Raw genomic sequence first — 21,872 nt, forward strand, 5'->3', positions numbered from 1 at the left:
TTCTACATTTGTCTTAATATGCAGTTACATGTTGTCAGTTTACCCACCCGCAATGATTGCTAGCACATACTGCAGACTCCAGTTGTTTTCATCTTTTACTTTTATTCATATATGTAAAAATTATCATTTTAATAAATCTATAAGCTATTAACCAGAGACGATAAACAACGTGGGCGCCAACTTTCTTGAAATCGATTCACGCTTTGTATACCAGGAAGGTAGTAAACAATTATATCTTGAATTTGTAAAAAAAATTATTAAAATTAAGGCAAGACCCACACATAATTCAATATTTTAGTGTTAACTGTAATTCTTCAACTAGTACTTCCAAAATTTCTTCAAGTTGTACCAGTCCTTGATTTTTTTTGAAAACACAGCATTAATTAAGCCTCCATAGTCTAATCTTCTTAACTGGCTTCTGTAAAGTTACAGAAAGTTTCATATTATTTTAGTAAGTAGCAATTCTTCTGTAGCAAGTCCTGTTAATCCATATATCCTGATATCGTATAGCATCCTATATGTCTTATTTAAAATGTAAATTAAAATTTAATCCTTGTAAGGTTGAACATAAGTATCTTAACTCAATTATTTTATATTAATGTGTCCATATTTTAATTATTGTGGACTTCATGACACATCCCTTGAAAATTAATGAGGAAAAATTTGTGATATTCCTTTTTGGTGGAAAGGGGTGCAATTAAGATTTTTGTTCCTGCAGATGGCAGAATAGCAGAAATGGACGCTGTACCAGTAAATGGAGCATTGATGTCAATTTTCAAAATGTTGTCCTACCAATAGCCATAACTTTTGATTTAAAAGGACTGTCTTAATCAGGCAGAAATCCAACTCTGTATTGCTTTTGTCATGCTTGACTTTTTCCCAAGGAGAGGCTATGTAAAAAAATTCTGCCTATGTAGTTTAGAATAGTTATATTTGCATCTCCCACTCTTTGGCTTCTTTTTGTCACTGATGGCTCACCTGTTAAAACCAAATGTGTGCGCTGATTATTTATATACATAGAAATATGTTGTGGGGTACAGCCACAAATGGTGCTTACTATCATAATTTCATTGACTTCTGTAGAGGTTCACTAAGTTTCAACAACTGAGTTATCTGTCCCTGTGGGCTACCAGCTGTGATGGAAGGTGGTTTTTTTCTGAACAGTGTAGATGTTTTTATTTGGAAATGTTAGCATCCTTGGGAAGGAGGTTTCTGTAAAAGACTTCCCTAGGAACAGATGAATAATTTTTAGGTCTGAATGTAGGCCATGAAGATTTTGGAAACCAGTAAAATTGTACTTGATCAGTGCCATATAAGGGTAACGTTCATTAATCGTGAGTTACAATACGCTCACTGGGTGTTCTGGTGTGACACAAATGGAAAACTTCCGGTATTGAATTCTGCTTAATTACTCAGTTGGTTTCTCAAGCCTACATCTGCCATGATAATGAAATACTTTGGAATATGCAAATAGGAAAGGTAAGAACCATTGGGTATCTCTTGCATTAATACTTGTTATAACAATTATTATTTTAAATCTGCATAGCCTTTTGTAATGAATCAGGTGACTTTCACCACAGGCATACAAACCAGTCCACATCTATTTTAGAACTTTTTATAAAGCAATGTTTAAGATCTTAATCTGCAGTTTATAACATGAACAAGAAATATATTAAACCCTTTGTGATTACGTAGGCACTAATCTGACTTTATACAACCTATTTTATACAGGTCCTTATTACTACACGCATGAATTAGAAGTTTTTAGTTGTTTGCTTCGCTCGGTTGGTCAGCAGATAGGGCATTCTCATTCTTGGGTGCACAAACCAAGATCTGCTCAAATCAGATTTCTTTCTTTCTGTAGTAAAACACCCAGTTTCAACAACACCTAAACAACATATACTGCCATATCTAAGACCCAGTTTGAAGTTATCTGTCAAGCCTTTGAATGTTGTTGGTTATGTTTTGTGGAAACTGTGGTACTTGCATTTGATGGTGAAGACCTACATTTATCCATGTACAAGGCATCTAGGTAAAGTGTCAGGAATACCATAACCATCTAGGTAAAGTGTCAGGAATACCATAACCAATTAAAGGAAGTGATGCTGAAAGATGTGTGGATCCCCTGCACTGGGAAGACTTTCTCCCTTTCTTTTCATTATGGATACATTCTGGACTTCACAGGTGTTGGGCACCTGTGGACAACATGGTCCTTGAATTTTAAGTCATGGCACCTGTAAATGCCTCTTAGCAACTTAAACACATGGAGTTATCTAACTATATACAGGTAGCAAAAGCAATTACTTCTTGTAGCCATCGAGACTGTCCTTAATGAGTCTGCACTGAATAATGGCCAACAGCCTCATAAATGAATAAACGCTGTTCACTTCCATATGAAGGGTGATTTGTTGTTTTATTTTTTTATTTGGCTAATAGGAAGAAATATTGCTCATGGTTTTAGCTGTGGGTTTGTTGAGTTTTTTGGGGGGGGGGTTTCATTCTTACTTGCCATCAAGGTAAAACGGCAGACAAGCAGCTTGAGCTCAAGCTAGTAAATGTTTCCTGACATTTTTAAAGCTAAGCAATGGTAACATATTAAGCATGTAAAATAGACTATGTTAACTCGTTATTCATTGAGTTATCTCACAGTGATAAAGAGCTACTGCACTTCAGCTGTTATGTTCCTTGTCAGTGTGGTCACTCTTTAATAATGAACACCATATAATGTCTTCCTTGCAGAGATCTGAGCTCATCATAAACACTTGGTGTTTATGCCTCAAAATCCTGCAACAATTGTAAGCCCGATATACCTGTTTTAAACATAGGGAAACTGAGGTACACACAGTTCAGTGACTTTCTTGGTCTCAAACTTGTTTTCTGCTGGGATTAGAAACCAGCATTCCTACTTCCAGATCATAAACTCTGACTACAACATCCTGCTTCCTCAAAAATACATTGAGATCATAGTCACTGGCCATATATTTGAATATAAGCCGCTCTCCTGGGATTGATGGGAGGCTTCTTGCCAATTTGGAACTGAACATATTTTATAACTCCTTGCACTTAAATAATGCCTGCATTCAAATTTAATTCCAGACCTTCCTTATCTTCCCTATAGACTAGTTATAATTTGGGACTGTATCCTTTTGTCCATGCAGATTTATATAAAATTGCTTGAGACAGGAGAGCATCTCTGAATGTAGAACAGTTCAAAATGCCTTGTTCAGTTCATCTTCAAAAATATAATTTAAATTAATGTAATTTGTATTGTGTTATGTCAGTGAGAAAAAAACAAATCAAAACTTCTTGTGTGAGACCATAGTTTAGAGTGGTACAGCTTTCAGCAAGTTCTATTTGCAAAATGATTTCTGTACAATATACTGATGATATTTAGTCTATACCATGTTTCATGAATATTTAGAGAGGAAATACTCCTAAATGCTCTCCAGATTCCCATGATGAAATCGTATTAAACATACCTTTGGGGGTGGTGGGGTTTTTTAAATTCCTGAACCTTGGATGTGTCCACAAAATTCAGAAATGATCAGTTTTACCTATATCATTGTACATCTAGGTTCTGAATGCTGATTACTTGAATACATCTCTGAATGCAAGAGGAAAGGATTTTTTAAATCTTTTATTGGACTAACTACATGTTCAGGATAGCTGTAGACAAGCTGTGTCTCTGCATCTTTAGTCCTTGGAGCAACTTGAAATTTATATTTTAAATAGAAGAGATTTAGTAAAGAATATTTTTCCTTGCAGGGCATCTTAAAACTTTGACTGTTTAAACTTTGGACTATTTCCATATTCCCCTACTTAAAAACAAGCTCTCCATATGAAAATAAATTAAAGTAAAATCACATATCTATTCAGAAACATTTTTTCTCAATCTCAAATCTTAAATGTCAGAAGTTTGTCATAACATTTAATGCTGGCAGATCCCAACAACAAATGAGGCTGCTTTAGCTAGTAAATGTTCTGCACTTTTATGAGTCTGGAGAGTATGACAGGAACTTGAATCCCATTTATTGCTGTGTCAGCAGCCTGGAGTTGTCTGACTTTTATAAAAGTTGATGATGACAGTGTGAAACCACAGTCATAACTAGGGGCATACCTAAATTATAATGAGACAAAGGGATTTTCGTGGGCCACTCATGGTGGACAGAACCCCCCCGCTTTAATTCGCGTGGGGACCCAGCAGCCCCACCCCTCACTGATGATTGACCAAGGGGCAAAAATCATGGCATAATTCAATAGCAAAGTCCATGGAAATATCAAATAACTTACCTCATTATTATAGATCTAAGTATTAAATATAAATCTAAATTGAAATATATTATGGATATAAATTTATACATAATATGAATTGTAACTAATATCATCGTAACTTATTATTAGTGTTCTACCAAAAATTTAATAATCCTAAATCATGCTAACCTTGATCGAAACAGTTCTTGTTAGTTGTTAACTGCTAGCATGGAGCAGCCGCCAGCAGGTGCAGCTGACATCCTGCCTCTGTAGCTTGAACTCTTGTCCGTACACCGAGATCACGCGTTCTGCATCCTCTGAATTGGTCGGAGTGGTAAGGCAGCATTTTTGCCAAGTTGTAGAGATGTGGAAACCAATCAGAAGCAGACCCCCAAAACACAGTCACAGCCAAAGGTATCTGGCAGTCGTTGACAAAGTTCATGTAAGCAGCACTTCCTCCAGCCAGGAATTGATTTCAGTAGCTGAGGGTCAAAACTCAGAGAAGGCACCTGATTGGGGTCAAAAATGTAAACAGCGCTAAAAAAAATGGAGGCAGCCAGTTGTTTAAACCACAGTGGTAGTGACTAATCTTATTTGTTGTACTGATTCAACTTCACAGCTATTGCCTGGAACGGTTCTTGTCTCTGCTGGTTTTCATGTTGACAGTTTGAAAGTTGTTGTGATGCCATGTCTTCGACCCAACTTATCAAATCCATCAACTCGTTGCGTGCTAGGTGGATGAAAGCCTGCCGGCCTTTAAACCATGTTAGAAGCTCTATAAACCAGATTGCATTTTCAGCCACAAACTTAACTTGGATCTTCAGTGTTGCCCTGTCTTAAGAGACTGCATAGTTTAAGCATGCATTGTGTACTAGGTGTGATTTCAGGCTCCTCGCACACAAATTGCTGGTAGGACTTCATACTCTTTGCGTGGTAACGAACTGTGTGAAACCATTAATTCCACCTTGTAAGCACTGGCTCTGGTAGAAGTGACACAGTCTCATGTAGATCCCCACTTTGGACAATAGACTCCCTGAACTGAAGCTTGTCGCCTGGACAGTCTTTGAATGTTTTTTTAAAAGAGGAAACCCAGCTATCCACATTAGGAACACATGTGCGCCAAATGTCACTTACTGAAGAAAGGACATGTGCATTACAGGTGACACAAACTACATTGGCATCATTCCATGGAGCACATCTGAGAGAGCTTTGCACGTATACATTGCATTATCAGACAGTAATGCCGAGACCTTGTTAAATTCTAAGCCATAGTTTACAACAATCTTCACTACAGCTTGTGCCACGGTAGAAAAATCGACAGACGCAAGGTGATCTGGCTCTGTTTGAAAAACAGGCAGGTTGCGGTCTGTCCAGCTCCCAGGTACAAACAAAATGTGCAAAACAGAGTTACCTTGGGCATCTGCTGCTTCATCTGCTACAAGCAAGGTTGATTCATATTCTACCAATGCAGATTTTGTAGACTGAACATGCAAAGCAATTACTCCTGGTAGACAATCTTGGCAAAGCTTGTTTGCACATGGGAAACTGCCAGCACCTGGCACATGTTTGTTCAAGTAGTTCCTTAATGTCGGGTTATCAATTTTCTCCAAGTGAATGTTGGTGGCCACGAATGTCTCCACTAGCAAAAATGTAGGCTCTCTTCTTGTCAGCCTGCTTTCAGTGGTTCTTTTAAAGATGGAGGCCGTAGTTGCTTGTTTCTTGCTCTGACCTTCAGCCTCTGCAGCAGCTTTTCACTTTATATACAAGTGGGACTCTAAATACCAATCAGTGCTGTTTTTCCTCAACACATCCATAGTCACGTTGCAGGATGAACAAAACAGTTTACCACCATCTGCATGCAAGATTCCTACAGGGAACTGCCTTGCACAATCCTGACCTGAAATATATTTAGCTTCTTAGATTTCTTTTCACTCATTATCTTCAGGTTTCTGGCTTCTTTCATCTGACTTCTTAAAAGATGGCGCCAAAACCCTTTGGCTTTCCTGACTGGTGCCTTCACTGAGTTTACAGCACTAGCTCAGTGTCTCAGTAGCAATCTCTCAAACCACGTGCTCTATTGCCACAGGGATTGCCACACTTTCTTTGTATTCCAGTAAGTTTGGGGGTTTTTTGAGTGATTTGGTGCAAAATTGCAGGAAACGCCATTTTTTGTGGTGATCAGTTTCTGTGAAAATCAGAAAACCATGATTTAAGTAGGTCCCTAATCATAATCTAAAATGCAAAATCAGTCATTTCACAGGACAATAGTGCCCTTGAGCTTTTTGCCTCATTTTTTGCTTGTTGATGTAGCCAGCGCTGCATATAGAGAGAAATATACATAATATATCTATTTTTCTAAAGTGACACTGAATGTAACACCTCTGTGCTTTGTAGTTTGCCAGGGAGGTGGTAAAGATAAGCAGTTCCCGTTGATCCCGAAACTGGACAGTGCATTGCTTTGGCCCATGAAAAGCCAACTGAGCAGGCAGTTCTCTCCCCTTTACTTTGACTTACCTAAGTATGTTTAAAAATATGCTAAAAGTACTAAAATGCTAAAAATAGACAAAATAATGTCTGAATAAATATTGCTAATGTAAGCAGGGGCTTTAATCATTACACATGACACTGTTGCATAATCACAAATGGGAAAAGACTTAGTCCACGCAATTGTTAGTGATGAGGTCCACCAGCAATGTTTCTGTTAGATATTGTTCTTACTTTGCAGATGTTTCTGGTGCACTAGAGATCAGCCTACAGTAACTTATTTCTCTTGTATGAATTTAGAAGAGCAGTCATGAAAAGCACAAAACTTTATTTTACAAAATACTTCCGGATGCATGGGTAAGTCAAGGTTTTGACCCGTCTTCATTATACACAAAGACAAAGCCCAGCATCTTATTATACTCTCCTGTTATCTTATCTTGATCATAAAGGACCATGCACCTTTTATACCTTTTAAATTGTGAGTATTTTATATATATATATATATATTTATTTAATCTAACTGCGAATCAGCTCACAGGAGTGTTTTTAGTTCCCTCTCAGAGTCTTGAAGACCTTCATTTGAGGAACTGAATTGGAACCTTACTGGGTAGGGTGGCACTTTTGGTTCTTTCCCTTTCTATGAACACATGCAGATGCAGAATTTGGTTGGACTACACAGGAATGGGACAGCATGTTAGGAAATGTTTGCAGAGAGTTCTTGAAGGTATTGCAACCCATGACTCATGAATTTGTGTCTGAATAAAGTACTAGCTTAAAACAACTATGGATGCTACCTTTGCAGCTGTAGTGACAGTTTGAACCAATCAGTGATGTGAGGTATGAATCATCAACAACATCGTTTGAAAACTTTGGATTGCTTCCTCCTTTCACTGGTGGAACAACCCTAAGCAATGAATCCTTACCTTCGAGGATCTTCTTTTGTACAATTTATTACATGGATCTGCTATTGAGATATATTTCTAGAGGTATAAATTAGATATACACAAGAATCAAAGGAGCAGATGTAGTGACATAGAAATTAAAATCCCCAGCTATGCTGAGTTCATCTTACTGGAAAGACAGGGTTTGGTTGTCCACATAGCATTCATTAGACATTGCAGTTTACAAACACTTCCTGCAAACCAGAAAGAAATCAAATTATCACTATAAGGATTTAAATAGGTCTAAATTCATTATTAACAGTAAATCCTAACAAGAATCATACAGATGGTATAATGTTTTCAGTGCAACCTCAGCTGGACTTTTTATTGGTGTACAAACTTAGAGGCATGATTTTGTACCCTCAGGAACATTGTGAGAGCAGTTAAAAGTCCTTTAGGCAACCATATTCCTGATTTGTGTGTAGGCTCACAAATATTTCATTGAGTTTAATTGAGACCACAGATAACCGCAAGCATAAGAATGGAAACCAGGTTTTGAAATGCTGGACCCTAACTTATAAGGCCCGTTGCTTTAAAAAAAACACAAGCCCTTGATTCCTGTCCCAGATATTTACACTCAATATCCACCTATTTCATCTCTAATGAATAATTCATACATGTATATGTGAATACTGTATGTAAAACCTTCATTAGAGAAACAGGGCTTCTGAGTTCTGGAGCATATACCAATATCTCCTTCTCAGGTGTTTCTTTGATATGCCAGAGGAACATCTTTCTACTGAAATCTTAATCCAAAGTTTCTACGGTGAAATGACTTTTTATGCGGCTCCCAGTCACCATCAGAGAGAGCTTTTTCATGATCCCTGTTTCTTCTGCAAGGAAGGGTATTTCATGTCTCATATATAATTTTTTCTTTGCTGGCTGATTTCTATTAAAATCTGTTTATTGTTTCAGAAATTCATTTTGAAGTGGTATATTGCATTTCTGAAACTTTAAGCCCTCTGCCTTCTTCCAAGTCCAGACTCTTAAGTATAGGGAATGAGGTCTAAGGATGTTCTCTCCCTTGGGGTTGCAGGCTCCAGGGCCATACCAGTCACATGGACTGGAAAAAACAGAACAAGACTTATCAGGGGAGATCCATCCCTCAAGGGGGAAGAAGGGTATCTCAGCAACAGCCAGGTGCAGCAGTAGCAGATACTTCTATTCCACAGTATCTTTCTTGTCGTTGGTTGTTGATGATGTCAGCAAACTGCTTTATACACCTTTCATTCTGGATATTATTTTCTATTTGCTCATTAGAGCTAGGACAGACATTCAAAAAGCCTGAGCATGAATTGATTTACTCTTTGCTGGTTAGCCTAAGCTGCGCAGCTTAAACTGATTAACAACTAGACAGATATTCTCTGTTAAATCAGGAAATGCTGACACGTGCCTGCAGTGGCTCAAGCCAGAAGACAGGGGGCACTAGAGCATGCCTGCCAGTTACTGTCAAAGGGCAGGGAAAAGAGACACCCTCCAAGGCTTTCACCCCTCCCCGCTGGAGCGAAGAGGGTGTGGCCAGGCACCAGGTGGGGCTAGCAGATACAGGGGATACCAGCAACCAACTGGGGCGGTGGGGGGAGGGCAGGGGAGCAGGGAGCTGCTGCCAGACTGAGGAGTGTGGTTGGAGAAAAAGTCCTTTCTCTGAAGCAAACATGTATTGAAGACAGCAATTTGCAAAGCATACAACAGGGAACTATCAAAACTCTTTGCTTAAGCTAAGATACAGCTCAGTAAAACACAGCATACACAACTTAGTCTAACTTAAAATGTAAAGCAGGAAGATGAGAGAGCCTTGCATAAGTCTTACTAATCCTGAAAGCAGAGTATCTCCTTACAGCCAGGCATTCAGAAAGGCTTTGTTTAGGTTTTATAGGTTCTGCTTTATAATGTAAATGTAGCTCTCTGCATTCTTTGATTTGCAACTTCTAGCCAGAAGTTGTCTGCAACTTCCCTTAACTCCATCTCCAGCACATATGTGTGATGATTGTCAGGTCTTTGCCAATACTTTCCACCTCCAGTAGAGATGGATAGGGGGTGCATGGGGGTGCATGTGCACCCCCTGAGAGCACTAGTGTCAGCCAGCATTCCTGGGCAGGGGGTGGGGGGCAGGTGAGAGCTCTGGTTTTCCCCCCTTAGAGCACTGGCCAGTGAGTGCACCAGGAGAAGCAGTCCCCCCACAGCCGATCCAGCCAACCCAGAAGTGCCAGCAGCATGGCTCTGTCAGTTGCAGGTTGGGGCAGGATCAACCCTCCCCCCATTTTACCCCCAGCCTGTGGGATTGGCCTTGGGGGAACCCCCTACAGTTGCTAACTGTCCAGTCAGGGCGGGGCATGTGCCCCTCCACTCAGGAGGCAGCAGTCACCCATGCCCACCTCTCACAGGGTTTACCAGCAGGGAGGAGGTAGAGGGGATGGAGGGAGGAATTTGCCTTGGGGAGGCCATGGCAGGCCAGTGTCTGGCCACGCCTCACTGCTGCTCCAGCTACAGAGCAGAGGGAGGTGCCAGCCCAGCTTTCTGGAACAGATCCTAGCTCAGAGAGCATGCCAGGATGCTGGGGCTGTCTGATGTAACTCAAACCAGCAAGGAGCCTGGGACAGACATTGAATAAACCGGTTTGAGCCAAATCAGTTAAGTCTGATACTACATTTAACCCGGTTTATCTCAAACTGGTTTCGGCCATTTTCAAACTGGTTTATGTGCACTGAATATCTGTTCAATTACAAGTTTAAATCACTTACTCTGGTTTATGTGTAATGTCTGTCCCTAGCCTGGTTGGTTGACTCACCTGCCTCCTATCCAGCCCTGGCCCCTTGACCTCAGTGCCACTTTTCACTCAGTATTCCCTGCATGTAACTGTTTCTTCTTTATCTCCATTTTTTTCACTTTCCTCAGTGGCCTCCTTTCCTTTCCCTTCTTTTCCCCACTCCTTTGCTTCTGGTTGTTCAGATCCTCTTGCCATCCCCTCTTCCTTTATACCTTTACATAGTATACAAATTAATATACAAATATATCTAAAAAGCAGAGCAACCGACGTGCTACTATTTGTGCCCTAATTGCATCCCGCTCTAAAATAGGGACAACAAGCAAAATTCTAGACCCACTGAATTCAGTGACAAAGTTCTCATTCATTTCAGTTTAGCTAGGACTTCACCTCGGGTATGTATGTGTTTGTACAGCATCCAGTCCAGGGAATCCCTGCCTCTGATTGGAGTTTACTTTGCTGTAAATTAGTAGTTCATGTACAAAAGTGGAGGTTAAGCCATTAGTGCGCTACATTTTTAGAAACTTATGAACAGCCATTTTTTGTTAATAGCATTATCCAGTGAAATAAATGTACTTGTTTTTCTCTGCGATGTAAAAGTGGTACATGCCAGGGTGGCAGTAGCTTTCAGTTACAAACACCAACTTAGTAAACAGCCACCCCCCAACATAGCATTAAAAGTCCGTAAACACCATCTAGGAAGAAAGCCGTGTCTTAAAGACGAGCATGTAGAGATGGTAACAGTTTAAAATATTATGGCGCACCTGATGTTTGGAAGGATCCAGAAGGGCACTGTAGACATAACATTTACTTCTCACTATAAATCCAGATCTTTATTAAGTCAACCCCGTGTCCTTTCTTTCACTTCATTGGGCTTTGGATGAAGCCATTGGTGTGGAAAGCATTGTTATACCCATTTGTTAGCAAATGTTACACCCATTTATTAACAGATTTTGTGAGATGAAAAGCCGTTATCCAGATGTGGTCAAGATATGCCAAGATCCTCAATTCTTAAGCTATAGAAGTACGAGGTCACTTGAATGTCGTCCATTCCTGTTCAGGTCTTCAGTATTGCAGTAGGGCAGTTCCAACTGAGCTATGTTAAATAAATGAAGCCAAGTGAAATACATGTAAGTCATTTTTAGCTGTGCAAATTCAACAGACTGTTATTTCTTCTAAGGGTGTGTTGTTCACAAAGATTTGTCATACTTTGGACAAATAATTTTCAGACTTTCGGTTGTTCATCTACATTGCGTGTTGTTGTGCTAGTGTTTCTGTTCCATGTAGAATGACTTAAATATTTTAAACAGGAGAATAGCCTTGTACCTAGCATACTTCTTATGTGAATTTCCAGTTGGATAATATTTCATGCTGAAATCTGTGAAACTTTGATGAATCGCTGGCACTTTTCTGAAGATTCATGACTTATAAATAACATGAACCCCTGAATTATAGGTAACTGAACTCAGTACGTTCCTTTTAAAAATCCAGTCCTGGTCCACAGAAGAGAACGTTTCCTTCTGAATCTCGCCAAAACCAGTATCTGCATCCCCTATTTTTGTGTATGTGGAGTGCAGACCCTGTTTGTCTTATGGTATTGCAAGGAGGCGGTGGTTACGACCTTGGCTTCCATGCTGAACCATGTTAGTGGCCATGAAAGTATGCATTGCAATTTGTTTTGGGAGAGTGTACAATAGAGCTCTTAAGGGACTTGTTTGAACTACCAGTAACACTTCTGGTTAAACTATTTAATAATTTCTTCTGTATAAATGAACACTTGAAACTTGTGTTTTAAAATACCCTATATTTCTATTTACTTGTAATAATGTGTTGCATGATTTAAAAGCTTGACAGCTTTTCTATGTTATCTTTTTCAGTTTAGAGTCTAATTTTTTTACAGTGTCCAGTTGAAATGTAAATGCTGTTACGTATTTATAACCTTTGATTTGAGAGTAATTTTTCTGAATGTACCAACAGTTGACTTTCTTGTACTTTTCAACTGTACCCAGGGACCCAAAGTAAGAACGAGTCTGTATTGTTGCAGGTATTGTGAACACCCATAAATAAGTGTCCTGGATCTAAGAAAAGATGAACAGAGGATGGGCTTAATGTCCACTTTTATAATGGCTTGAGCTCTCCTTCTGCTCTGGAACCGGGTAACGGAAAAGGTTGTCTAACTCCTGCCTCCTGATTGTACTATATTCTAAAATACCAGGATTAAATATTGTGTGGTGAAGGGTCAGGCACCAAAAGTTTGTCTACTGGTTCCAAATTGTCTTTAAATACAGATCCACTATGCTTATTCACTTGTTGACCATTTCCAACTTTCTATAAAGCATCTATAAGGTCAAGTGACCTTTCTAACTACAAAGCAAGATGAGGAAAGTTTAGTGATGCTGTTAGCCACGAAGAAACCCTACTCACACTGGCCTCAATGTCTCACTTGGTCACGTTAAATTGGTAAGCAGCCCTCCAATTCCCATGAGAGGAGGGGGAAAGGAAGGCGGGAGTGGGGTGGGGGGGGACCCTTACTGGAGTGTAGGGGACCTGCTTTAAAAATCTCATTAGATAATCTGATGTAATGGAGAACAGCAAATCCTAAATTTTCTTTAACGTAGGTGAACTGTTTTGAATTTCATGCGCCTTCCTGGTGGTACTCTGTTTTGCTTTTTGAAAGGTTGTGGCAAAATGGAACACTACGTCCATCTCCCCTGCAAATGCATTGCATATCCTTCCATGTGAGGAATTTAACCATGTGTTTTTTTGGTTTCCAGAATAGCCAGGTTAAGCCTTTTTAAAAACAGAAGCCTAGCATCAGTCACTCGTTGTACTCTCCTACATAAAGAGCCTGATTTTCAGTAAATTGAGCACTCGGCCACTTGTGCTGATTTCAGTATAGCTGCCCAGTGCTTTGCAGACTTCGGGTCTTTACAAAGATGATTTCCAGTGCCTCCTATTGATGAATGCAAGAATAGTGTGTGTGTGTGTGTGTGTATATATATAAATCTTTTATGAGCGTTGCAGCTTCTTTTAAACAGCAAATGCAGACATGCTGGTATAATTCCTCCCAGTAGGAGAGAGAATGGGATTTAACATTTAACTTCAGAGTTTGGAATAAGCATCTCTCCTGAGCTGTAGTCTGGAATATTTTCCCAAGACACTATGACAGCCTAACGAAAACCCATTAAAGGATAATTAAAGAACCATGTGCAGTGGTCCAGTCTTGATGGTCCTTCCTCTTCTCTCCCAGACTCATTCTTCTCTTTCAGTTCCTTTCCTGGGACTCTTCTTGCTCTTTGTTTCCCCTTTTATTGCATACAGCCCAGGATAACCAAGTTTAGTGTTTGCCAGTTTGCGCCATATGTTGACTCTTTTATTTCTTTTTCAGTCTAAATGATGCAGAATGCCGTGGACAGGCTGTAACTTAAAATGTTTCCCTTCCTTTCCCTTTGCTTCCTTCCAGTGTTAAGCTTTCACCTGTTTGTGGAGTTTGTGCACTCTGCTCTATCTGTAAATTTGCATTGTAATGCATTTGGCAACAACAAAATAATTCTTTGGCATTAAAAAAAAGACAGATTATTAAGAGCAAGGGGCATAATCATAAAAGCCATGCAAATACTTGGGATGACTTGATGCCATCTCTTTAGGTCTCTGTTTCTTTTTAAGATGCTTCTTTTTTTTAACACCATTAACTTAAAAAAAAAAAAAAAAAAAGAAAAGAGGTGAGTTTACACTTCCTTGATCGTTATGTACTAGAACAAATTTCTCACTCATAGTAGGAAAGAACTGCTTTCTGGAATATTCTTTACATGCCTAAGTTTTGACATCTATGAATAGTACCAGTCCCACTGATTTCAGTAGACCTGTTCACATGCTTACATATTCTGCTAAATTGGGGACAGTAATTTGCCGACTTGGAATTTGGAGGACATGTGAAGTCCTCTATCTTCTGTTTCATTTTTATTTCTCCAAAAGAATAAAGACAGCCAAACAAAGAGATGGAATTCCTATTTACTTTCAGGTACAAAGAAAGGCTGTTAAACTCATGACCTTGTTACATTGCACTTCTACCTTTCCTAGGATTTTTTTTTTTTTTAATCAGGTTTCTTTTCTCTTTGAGTTAAACTTCTAGTTCTGTGAAGTTTTCCCTTTAGCTTGTGTTTATGTATTTAAAAGATTTTTCTCTAGGTGGGTACCACAGAATTGCACAGCGTGATGTCTCGTTGGACGAAGACTTTGTGTACAACTTACATCAAGTAGAAAACTTGATGGGCTTCGACTTTAAAAACTATACCTCGCTTTTTTTTTTTGTATTTCTTGTTTGAAGCCTTTTGCTTCTACTTCCTGTTGGGCTAACAGTGTTTTCCTCCATTTGCACAAAAGAACAAAGTTTAACATTAAACAATTATTTGTATTGAAGAATGCGCTTTTCCAAGCAAAGTTGCTATCAAAAAGGTGCTCTCGCGGTGGATCATCATTCAAGTTCAATACTTTGTTGCCCTCTTACATCTTGAGACTGAGAGTCCAAATCATAGTTACACAAATTCCTGTTTTTGATGGGGGAGGGAAGAAAAAAAAAGACGCCCTAAAGCCAGACACTGAAAGTATCTTTGAAAAAGTTTACACGCTAATAGGAAACCACGGCAGAATGGCTTATGCTACCACCCTCAATTATCCAATGTTCACTTCTTTGCTCTGCTGACATGCTGTGGGCCATGATTTTTAAAAGTAATAAAACCCATTCACCTTTATATTTTTTCTAAATGTAAAGCTTTGCTATTTCTCAGTAGGATCATGCTTAAGCCATCTGTCATTTAAATAAATGAGAATCTGCTAGGTTAGTGGTTTGTAATAGGGGTTCTTTTTGCTCAGTGACTGGGCAAATGAGCTATATAGATCACAGAATTAAAATTGCTATCATCCAGATAGAGAGAACCAGTGGTTTCATATAGGAAACCCTTTATTGAAATAATCTTGGCAGTCACGTTGGAGAAAGAGCTATAGCTGATCCACTTTGGTACAGACAGATGCAACAATTGTATGAGATCAAATGATACCGATATAAACCGTTACAATGTAAGGGGTACATCTGCATGTTCCTGTAGTGATACAAATGAAGCAACTTTAACCCCATTTCTTTCATTTTTTTTTCTTTAGCTAAACTTGGATGGCTACAAAAACAAGTTATATAGCTCACTTACTCTCATGAGTCATGACCCTATCAACTTAATTACAGAAGGAGCAACATGGGTACCAGTTGTTGACCAAAGTTGCATCCATTTCAGTCTCAAGACTAAATCTATAGAATTTGGGAGAGTAGGCAGATATGTAAAGACTTATTTCCATTTATATGTTCAAAGTTCCCAATTATGACTTTTTTTTTTTTTTAAATCTTATAGAGCCTAAACCTTTGCTGGCCACTCTGTGTACACCTGGTTGTGATTCTTGGCCCTGGATTTTTTCCGCCATGTTTCTTGTCTTTTCTTCTGCAGTTCCATCCTCAGTGATACAGGTCCTTTCTGCATGACTTCTCAGTTCCCAGGCCTGGCTATGTGATCTTTGTCTTCTTGGCTATCCACCATTTTCAATACTCATCCTTGCCCTTTTCTATCCGATTGCTGTTGTATACCTTTTAATATAGCTTCATTCTATAAAGTATTTCAAGATACATTTTTTACATGAAAGTTGCTTCAAAATGCATGTTCCTGGACTTAGTGCTAATAAGCTTATGCAACAATTCATAGTTGTAAGTCTTATAGCTAGTCATAACTGGCAAATCAGGCCTTAATGATTTCATGTATTGGTCTGTAAATCAAAAATTTCTTTGTGGTTTGTTTCTTTTGCTCAGTTGATTGATAAATGCTTACAAGACAAGAATGTGCATCCGTGACCTTATACTGAGGTCAAAACTGAATGGTTTCAGTTTTCAGCTTGATGATAATAAGCCTGGATATCAGTATCATCACTACGTAACTGATGTATTTGCATTTATTTTGAAGGGCATCACATGCTTCCTATTGCATCTTATCAAATAAAACTTTGGACCTCAATAGTATCTTAGATTTGAATGGCTGGTCTCAAATCTGATGGTGTTCCTCCCCTTCCCCCAACACACACACATGCTCCCTATTATTGTATAGATTTGGCAAATCTGTGATTGTCCTTCATTTTATTTCTGTTCCTGCTTAGCTTTCTTAAGCCGTTGGCACATATTCATTTAAAGGCTCAGTGGGATCTGATCCCAACATTCATGTTTCCTACCATGCTACATATGCATGGCAGGAGGCCTGATTTGGGGATCAGATATGATATAATCATACCCTTTCTACTTGCCAGTGCAGGGGGAGCCCGGGACCATGATCCTGGGCTCCTCCTGCACCATCAAGTTGAAAGCAGGGTGCTCACAGATCCAGCCTGCACTGGGGCTAGCACCAGACTGCACTGGGGCTGGGTTAAGGCTCTGGTGCTGTCTCTGGCTGGAGCTGACAATTGATTGCTGTCAGTTGTCGGCCTTGGCTAGGACCTGTACATGTTCATTTTGTGTAGAACGTTTTTATGGCTGGTTTGCCATTTTATGGTACCTTATATTAACACGTTAATCATGGCGTAAATGTAACTTAAACTGTACAGAAGTACTACTATCCATGTAGTACTTTACCTCAACAAAATGGTCAGATTCAGAGTGTCCATGTTCATTAATTTTGCTAGTCATTCAGCTGTACTAGTTTTTATTTTCATTGCTTGAAAAATGTTAGTTTGACTTCAGTAGTTATTATAGTGTTTACATAAGTTCCCCTCAGCTGCCATATTTATAGGCTAGATTGCCATCAAACTTTTGTCCATTGATCCTCCAGCCAAGAGCTACTAAACTAAACCCATGTATAATTACATTTCAAATTATGGCAACCCATATTAAAGACAAAAATTTACTATAATCTGCTATCTTCATTTAATTTACTATAATCTGCTATCCATCTATCTGCCTCTCTATAGAATTAGGGCAAAACCTATTTACATTTTGACATTGAAGGTGTACAACTGTGTTGTCTACTGGATTAAGTATCTATCTTGTTTTAAGGCATTCAGTGATGATATTCATGCTTCTCCAAATTCAGGATTTTCAGCTTCTGTTGTTCAGCAAAACTCTTCTTATAATTACTTTTGTTTTGAATTTTGTGATCACTGATCAAACCCAAAATATGTCCTTTAGACTAGTTCATTCCAAGTGAAGTTAGGGTTTGGAAAACAGGCGTTCCTGCTTTTTCCATTACAATCCATGAATAAAAGCATGGGCAAAGAACATGCGATCTACTAATTCTAAAATGTTGCAGTGTATGAACCGGGTAACTAAAGCAGGTAAGTATCTAAGCAGGTGAAGTTCTTTAAATCCCTTGATTTCAGCACCCCTTGATTGCAATAGGAATTAAGCATCTGTCCTGCTTAAATACTTTTGAACATTTATATTGGGCAACTAATTACATATTTAGGCACCTAAGTACTTTTGAAAATATTATTTAAATCTCTGGTTCTGTATCTGGGAATATACTTGAACTTTCATAACAAAGTAGTATATTACTATTATGTCTTTGTTATCAAGTTTACCAAGTCTAAAGCAAATTGAAGTGCAAACAAATTGGCAGGACAAATTAATCTCTGGCATGGATGGGTAAAATGTTGGATTAATAATAGAAATGATGTTGGCCCTTTGTGTTGTCATCATGAATATTTGCATCCTAGAATATGTATTTTGCTGCAGGTACATTATTCTAGAATAAAAACTAACTGAACTGCAGATTTGCTTGTAATTTGAAAGAGAGATGATCTGAACACCAGAAGTTCGGTATTCCTGAGTTCTAATCTCAGTTGTCATATGCTTTCTGTGCAGCTTTGTCAAGTCGATTAATCTTTCTGTCACAGTGTACTCATCTGTAAAATGGGAATAGCATCACCTGCTTGTGTGCCTTATGAAGGTGTTAATCATTGTAAAATACATTGAATTCCAAAACTATTGCATGTATGATGAGTATTTATGTCAGGTATTTGTTCATTTCTTTAAGCATTTATCAAATTAAATAGTTTTTGTGCCTGGTGCATGTCATGTACAAACTCATCTCCAAAAATGTGCGATTCTTTTATTACTTTGCAGAAATCCAAATTTGCAGCAATATGGCGTCAAACTCGTTTCTTAGATGTTTCATTATTGACCTTTTGATTTGGTTCTTTGTCATAGTGGAATATCTATGTCCAAGAAGAGTAGCATGAGTATTTTTGGATTCTTATTTTCTTTATACCTATTTTACAAGGATATGCCTGAGATTGGTAAATAAAGTTACCTGTACAAATGAAAGGAAGAACAATGTCCAAATTCTCTCTCTCTTTGTTTGTTTGTTTTTTTTACACCTTTTGAAGTCACAGCATTTAAACTGGGATGAAATTAGCTTTGGATCTCAAAGAGCCTGACCGTAGTTTCTTGATGTCATTGGGAGCCTTTCCGTTGATATTTACTAGGCTGTGAATGAAGCCCTAAGCACCTAATTCTGCCCTTGAGTGACCAAACTTAAAGATTCACATGCATGGTGTTAGACAAACTCTATGCTATTTTTTAGTTTCTAAATCTTCATTAGTGTTTTATCATTTGTTTGCAGAATATTTTTGTTATTTGTTTACGAAGAAAGCATTTTATCCAATCTTAGTATGTGGGTATTTACTTACATTTGGGCTTTGCTTTATTTATGGGTTAATTTTTGTTCTCCGAAAACATAAAGCACAGAAATGAAGAGTGGGACACAGACCTTATGTTAATTAGTAACACTAGACTTATCTAGGCCTTCTAATGGTTGATAATGTTTAGAAAATACTCCTACTAGACACCATATAAACTTTTCTAGTTCCTTTTTCTGTCTTGCCACAATGCAGTGTTTTCTTATCTCCAAAGATTAAATGTGCCCATTTTGCCTATGCAATATTTATATATGGATAGGAAATAGAAGTCAGTATCCAGATTTGTTGACCCTTGAGATCTAATATTGACCTCTGTGAGTATTAACTTCTCCGATCGATAAATGCTGTTATTGACCTCAAAGAAAAGTCAATATCTGCTTGTTAATTTGCAAGCTATGACTGCAAGAAAATGTTACACATTTTGTTCTTCATTATCACCCTATTTATATCTATTTTTTAATGCCTTCAGTATTTTCACCTGAGATCATCATGTCAAAACATTTCAATCCCAGCTGTTAGAAGGTTGGAGAGACAGGCATTATACATTATGAAATAATTGATGAGTAGTACATGTTATTTTCCATACCTCATGAAAATGGTACCCAGAACAGTGGTATAGCAATGTTGTATTTTTTTTCTTTGTTGGCAAGTCCAGTTCACTTCCTTTCTTTTTCTTTAGCGCACTTCATCAAAACACTGCACAAAAGTAGTATATTTTAGCTGCCAAAAGAACATTTCTACCTAAACATAAAAAGGATGAAAGAGTGACTTCTGAAAACGCAGAGACTAAAATGATTACCAGAAAGATCGTAATTAATGTGCAGTAGATTTTTTTCTGTTTGCAAAAGTATGACAGGTTTCCAGACAAGAAATTGCTCTGCAGCAGGTTTGAATATAACAAGATGACTATAAAAAGTTCTAAATGACAAAGTATTGGTGGAGAGGTGTTATTTTGTATCATAGCTGTTTTTGTATATAAACATTGAAATGTCAGGTTTTACATAGCTTGAAATGTCTAAAAAAATGCCTATTGCTGAATTTCAAATGTCATAACAATACTTCTGCATATATATCACTTTGATATTTAAACTTAAAAACCTCATAAATGATTTAATATCACTTTGGCCTTGTTATGATCTAACTGCCAAAAGAGGCAAAGAGGCTGATTTTTATCTGGTCCACAGAGTTGTGTTTTCCTTCACACACGACAAAGCTCAAGTCTGTTAGACTTTTACAGTCATTAATTTTGTCTGATATGTGTGCAGTGGTCTTGGAGAATGGATTGCCACATTTAAGAACCTTCCCCCCCCCATTAAATGACAATGTAATGTAGTATTGAATAGTGAGCATAAGACTGTAGTGTAATTTTTACAATAAATTTGGTGTCTGCCTTTTTGTCACTTATATTGCTGATTTTATAGAAATAAAACATTGCCTCTTTCATCTGAGGAGCTGAAATTCACACCTCTGCGAGGTAAGGTCAGTACTATTACATTAATTTTGCAGACAAGGGAGTGTTGGGTATAGAGGAAAGCGGCTAGATTAAGCCAAATTAAATCAATATCTGATATAGAATAATAATTTTGCGGTGCATCTAGAAATAGGCTTGTTCCCCTCTGTAATATTTTTTCCACTAATAATATTAATATTGTTTCCCCCCCCCCGTAATATTATTTCCCCTAAGAGTGATGGGCACTCTACTCCAAAATGCTGTTCCTTGCAGAAGGTCTCAGACTCCCCCCAAGATAAGCCTCGCATCACTTCCTCCCCTCGTCTATGCTTAGCACCGCGCGTTATCTCCTAAGAGTTGACAGAAGGAATTGCTCAGTTGAGGAACTCAGGGTAGCATGGTTTCAAGATCAGACAAACTCAGTGGTACAGAATTGGGAATACGGGGCCTGGATTTGTGCCCGCACCCAGTGAGGGAGACACTTACAGCTTCTGGATTTGGGGGCCAATTATGTGTCAGCCCAAACGTTGATCAGAGCAACCTACAGGGTGCTCTCACTGACCTGGTCATTGCTAGCATCATGCCATCTGCCAGTTGGGTGTTGCTAGAATACAGTGTAATCCAGCCAGCTTTTCGCCATGACCTCTTCTCTGGGAGCTGCAAAAAGGGGCACTGGCATCAGCTGTGGTGTCTCTGTGTTCAGTGAGGACTTTTCCTTAACCAAAGGCATCCCCAGCAGGTGTTCAGCTGCTTTCCATTCTCCTTAAATTGTGTGGGAGCACTTCAAAGGGGGTGAAGTGAGCCTCAGGAATTCTAACATCCCGTTCTTTTGCTCTGTCCGCTAGGTGATCTCTCTCTACGTGTTGTGAGTATTATTATTAGTGATGGAGAGATTACTCTTGATCAATGCATAACTCCTGGGGATCCTTGTTGATGAAGAAAGAAAAAAAAAAAAAAGATGTGTGTTATGGTGTATTCTAAATTAAAAAAAAAAAATCCTGCTGGAATTGAACTGTACATAGTGCATCAGTTTGTAGCCTTAAAAATACCACGTTTAATTACTCAGGGTATATAATTGACAGCACAGCTACTGATTTCCATAGCTGAAATAGTTTTTAGGTACTTATTCTAATCATCAGTGTGGCACGAACCCCACAATGATATGAGATGAGAAACTTTGGATTATTGGTGTGCTCCAGAATTTGCATTATTAATGGCATTTTTCTTCATATTTCCTTTTTCATGGAAAAGGTCCCTACAC

General features: G+C 38.5%; 1 protein-coding gene across 9 annotated transcripts in view; it reads left to right on the forward strand.

Annotated features, from left to right (window-relative positions):
- Positions 1–21,872, forward strand: part of VTI1A (vesicle transport through interaction with t-SNAREs 1A) — a 346,832-nt gene that overhangs the window by 88,227 nt on the left and 236,733 nt on the right. The window contains exon 7 of one of the 9 annotated variants that reach the window (XM_025203135.1): positions 19,841–20,533. The exons of 7 other annotated variants lie outside the window; for them this stretch is intronic. In XM_025203135.1, the coding sequence (XP_025058920.1) occupies positions 19,841–19,881 (41 nt within the window). In that variant the 3' untranslated portion in view covers positions 19,882–20,533. Of the gene's footprint in view, positions 1–19,840; positions 20,534–21,872 lie in introns of those variants that run through there. One more of the 9 variants, XM_025203137.1, reaches the window with a different exon arrangement.

This window comes from Alligator sinensis, unplaced genomic scaffold (genome assembly GCF_000455745.1).
Source record: "Alligator sinensis unplaced genomic scaffold, ASM45574v1 scaffold559_2, whole genome shotgun sequence".
NCBI classification, from domain to species: domain Eukaryota; kingdom Metazoa; phylum Chordata; order Crocodylia; family Alligatoridae; genus Alligator; species Alligator sinensis.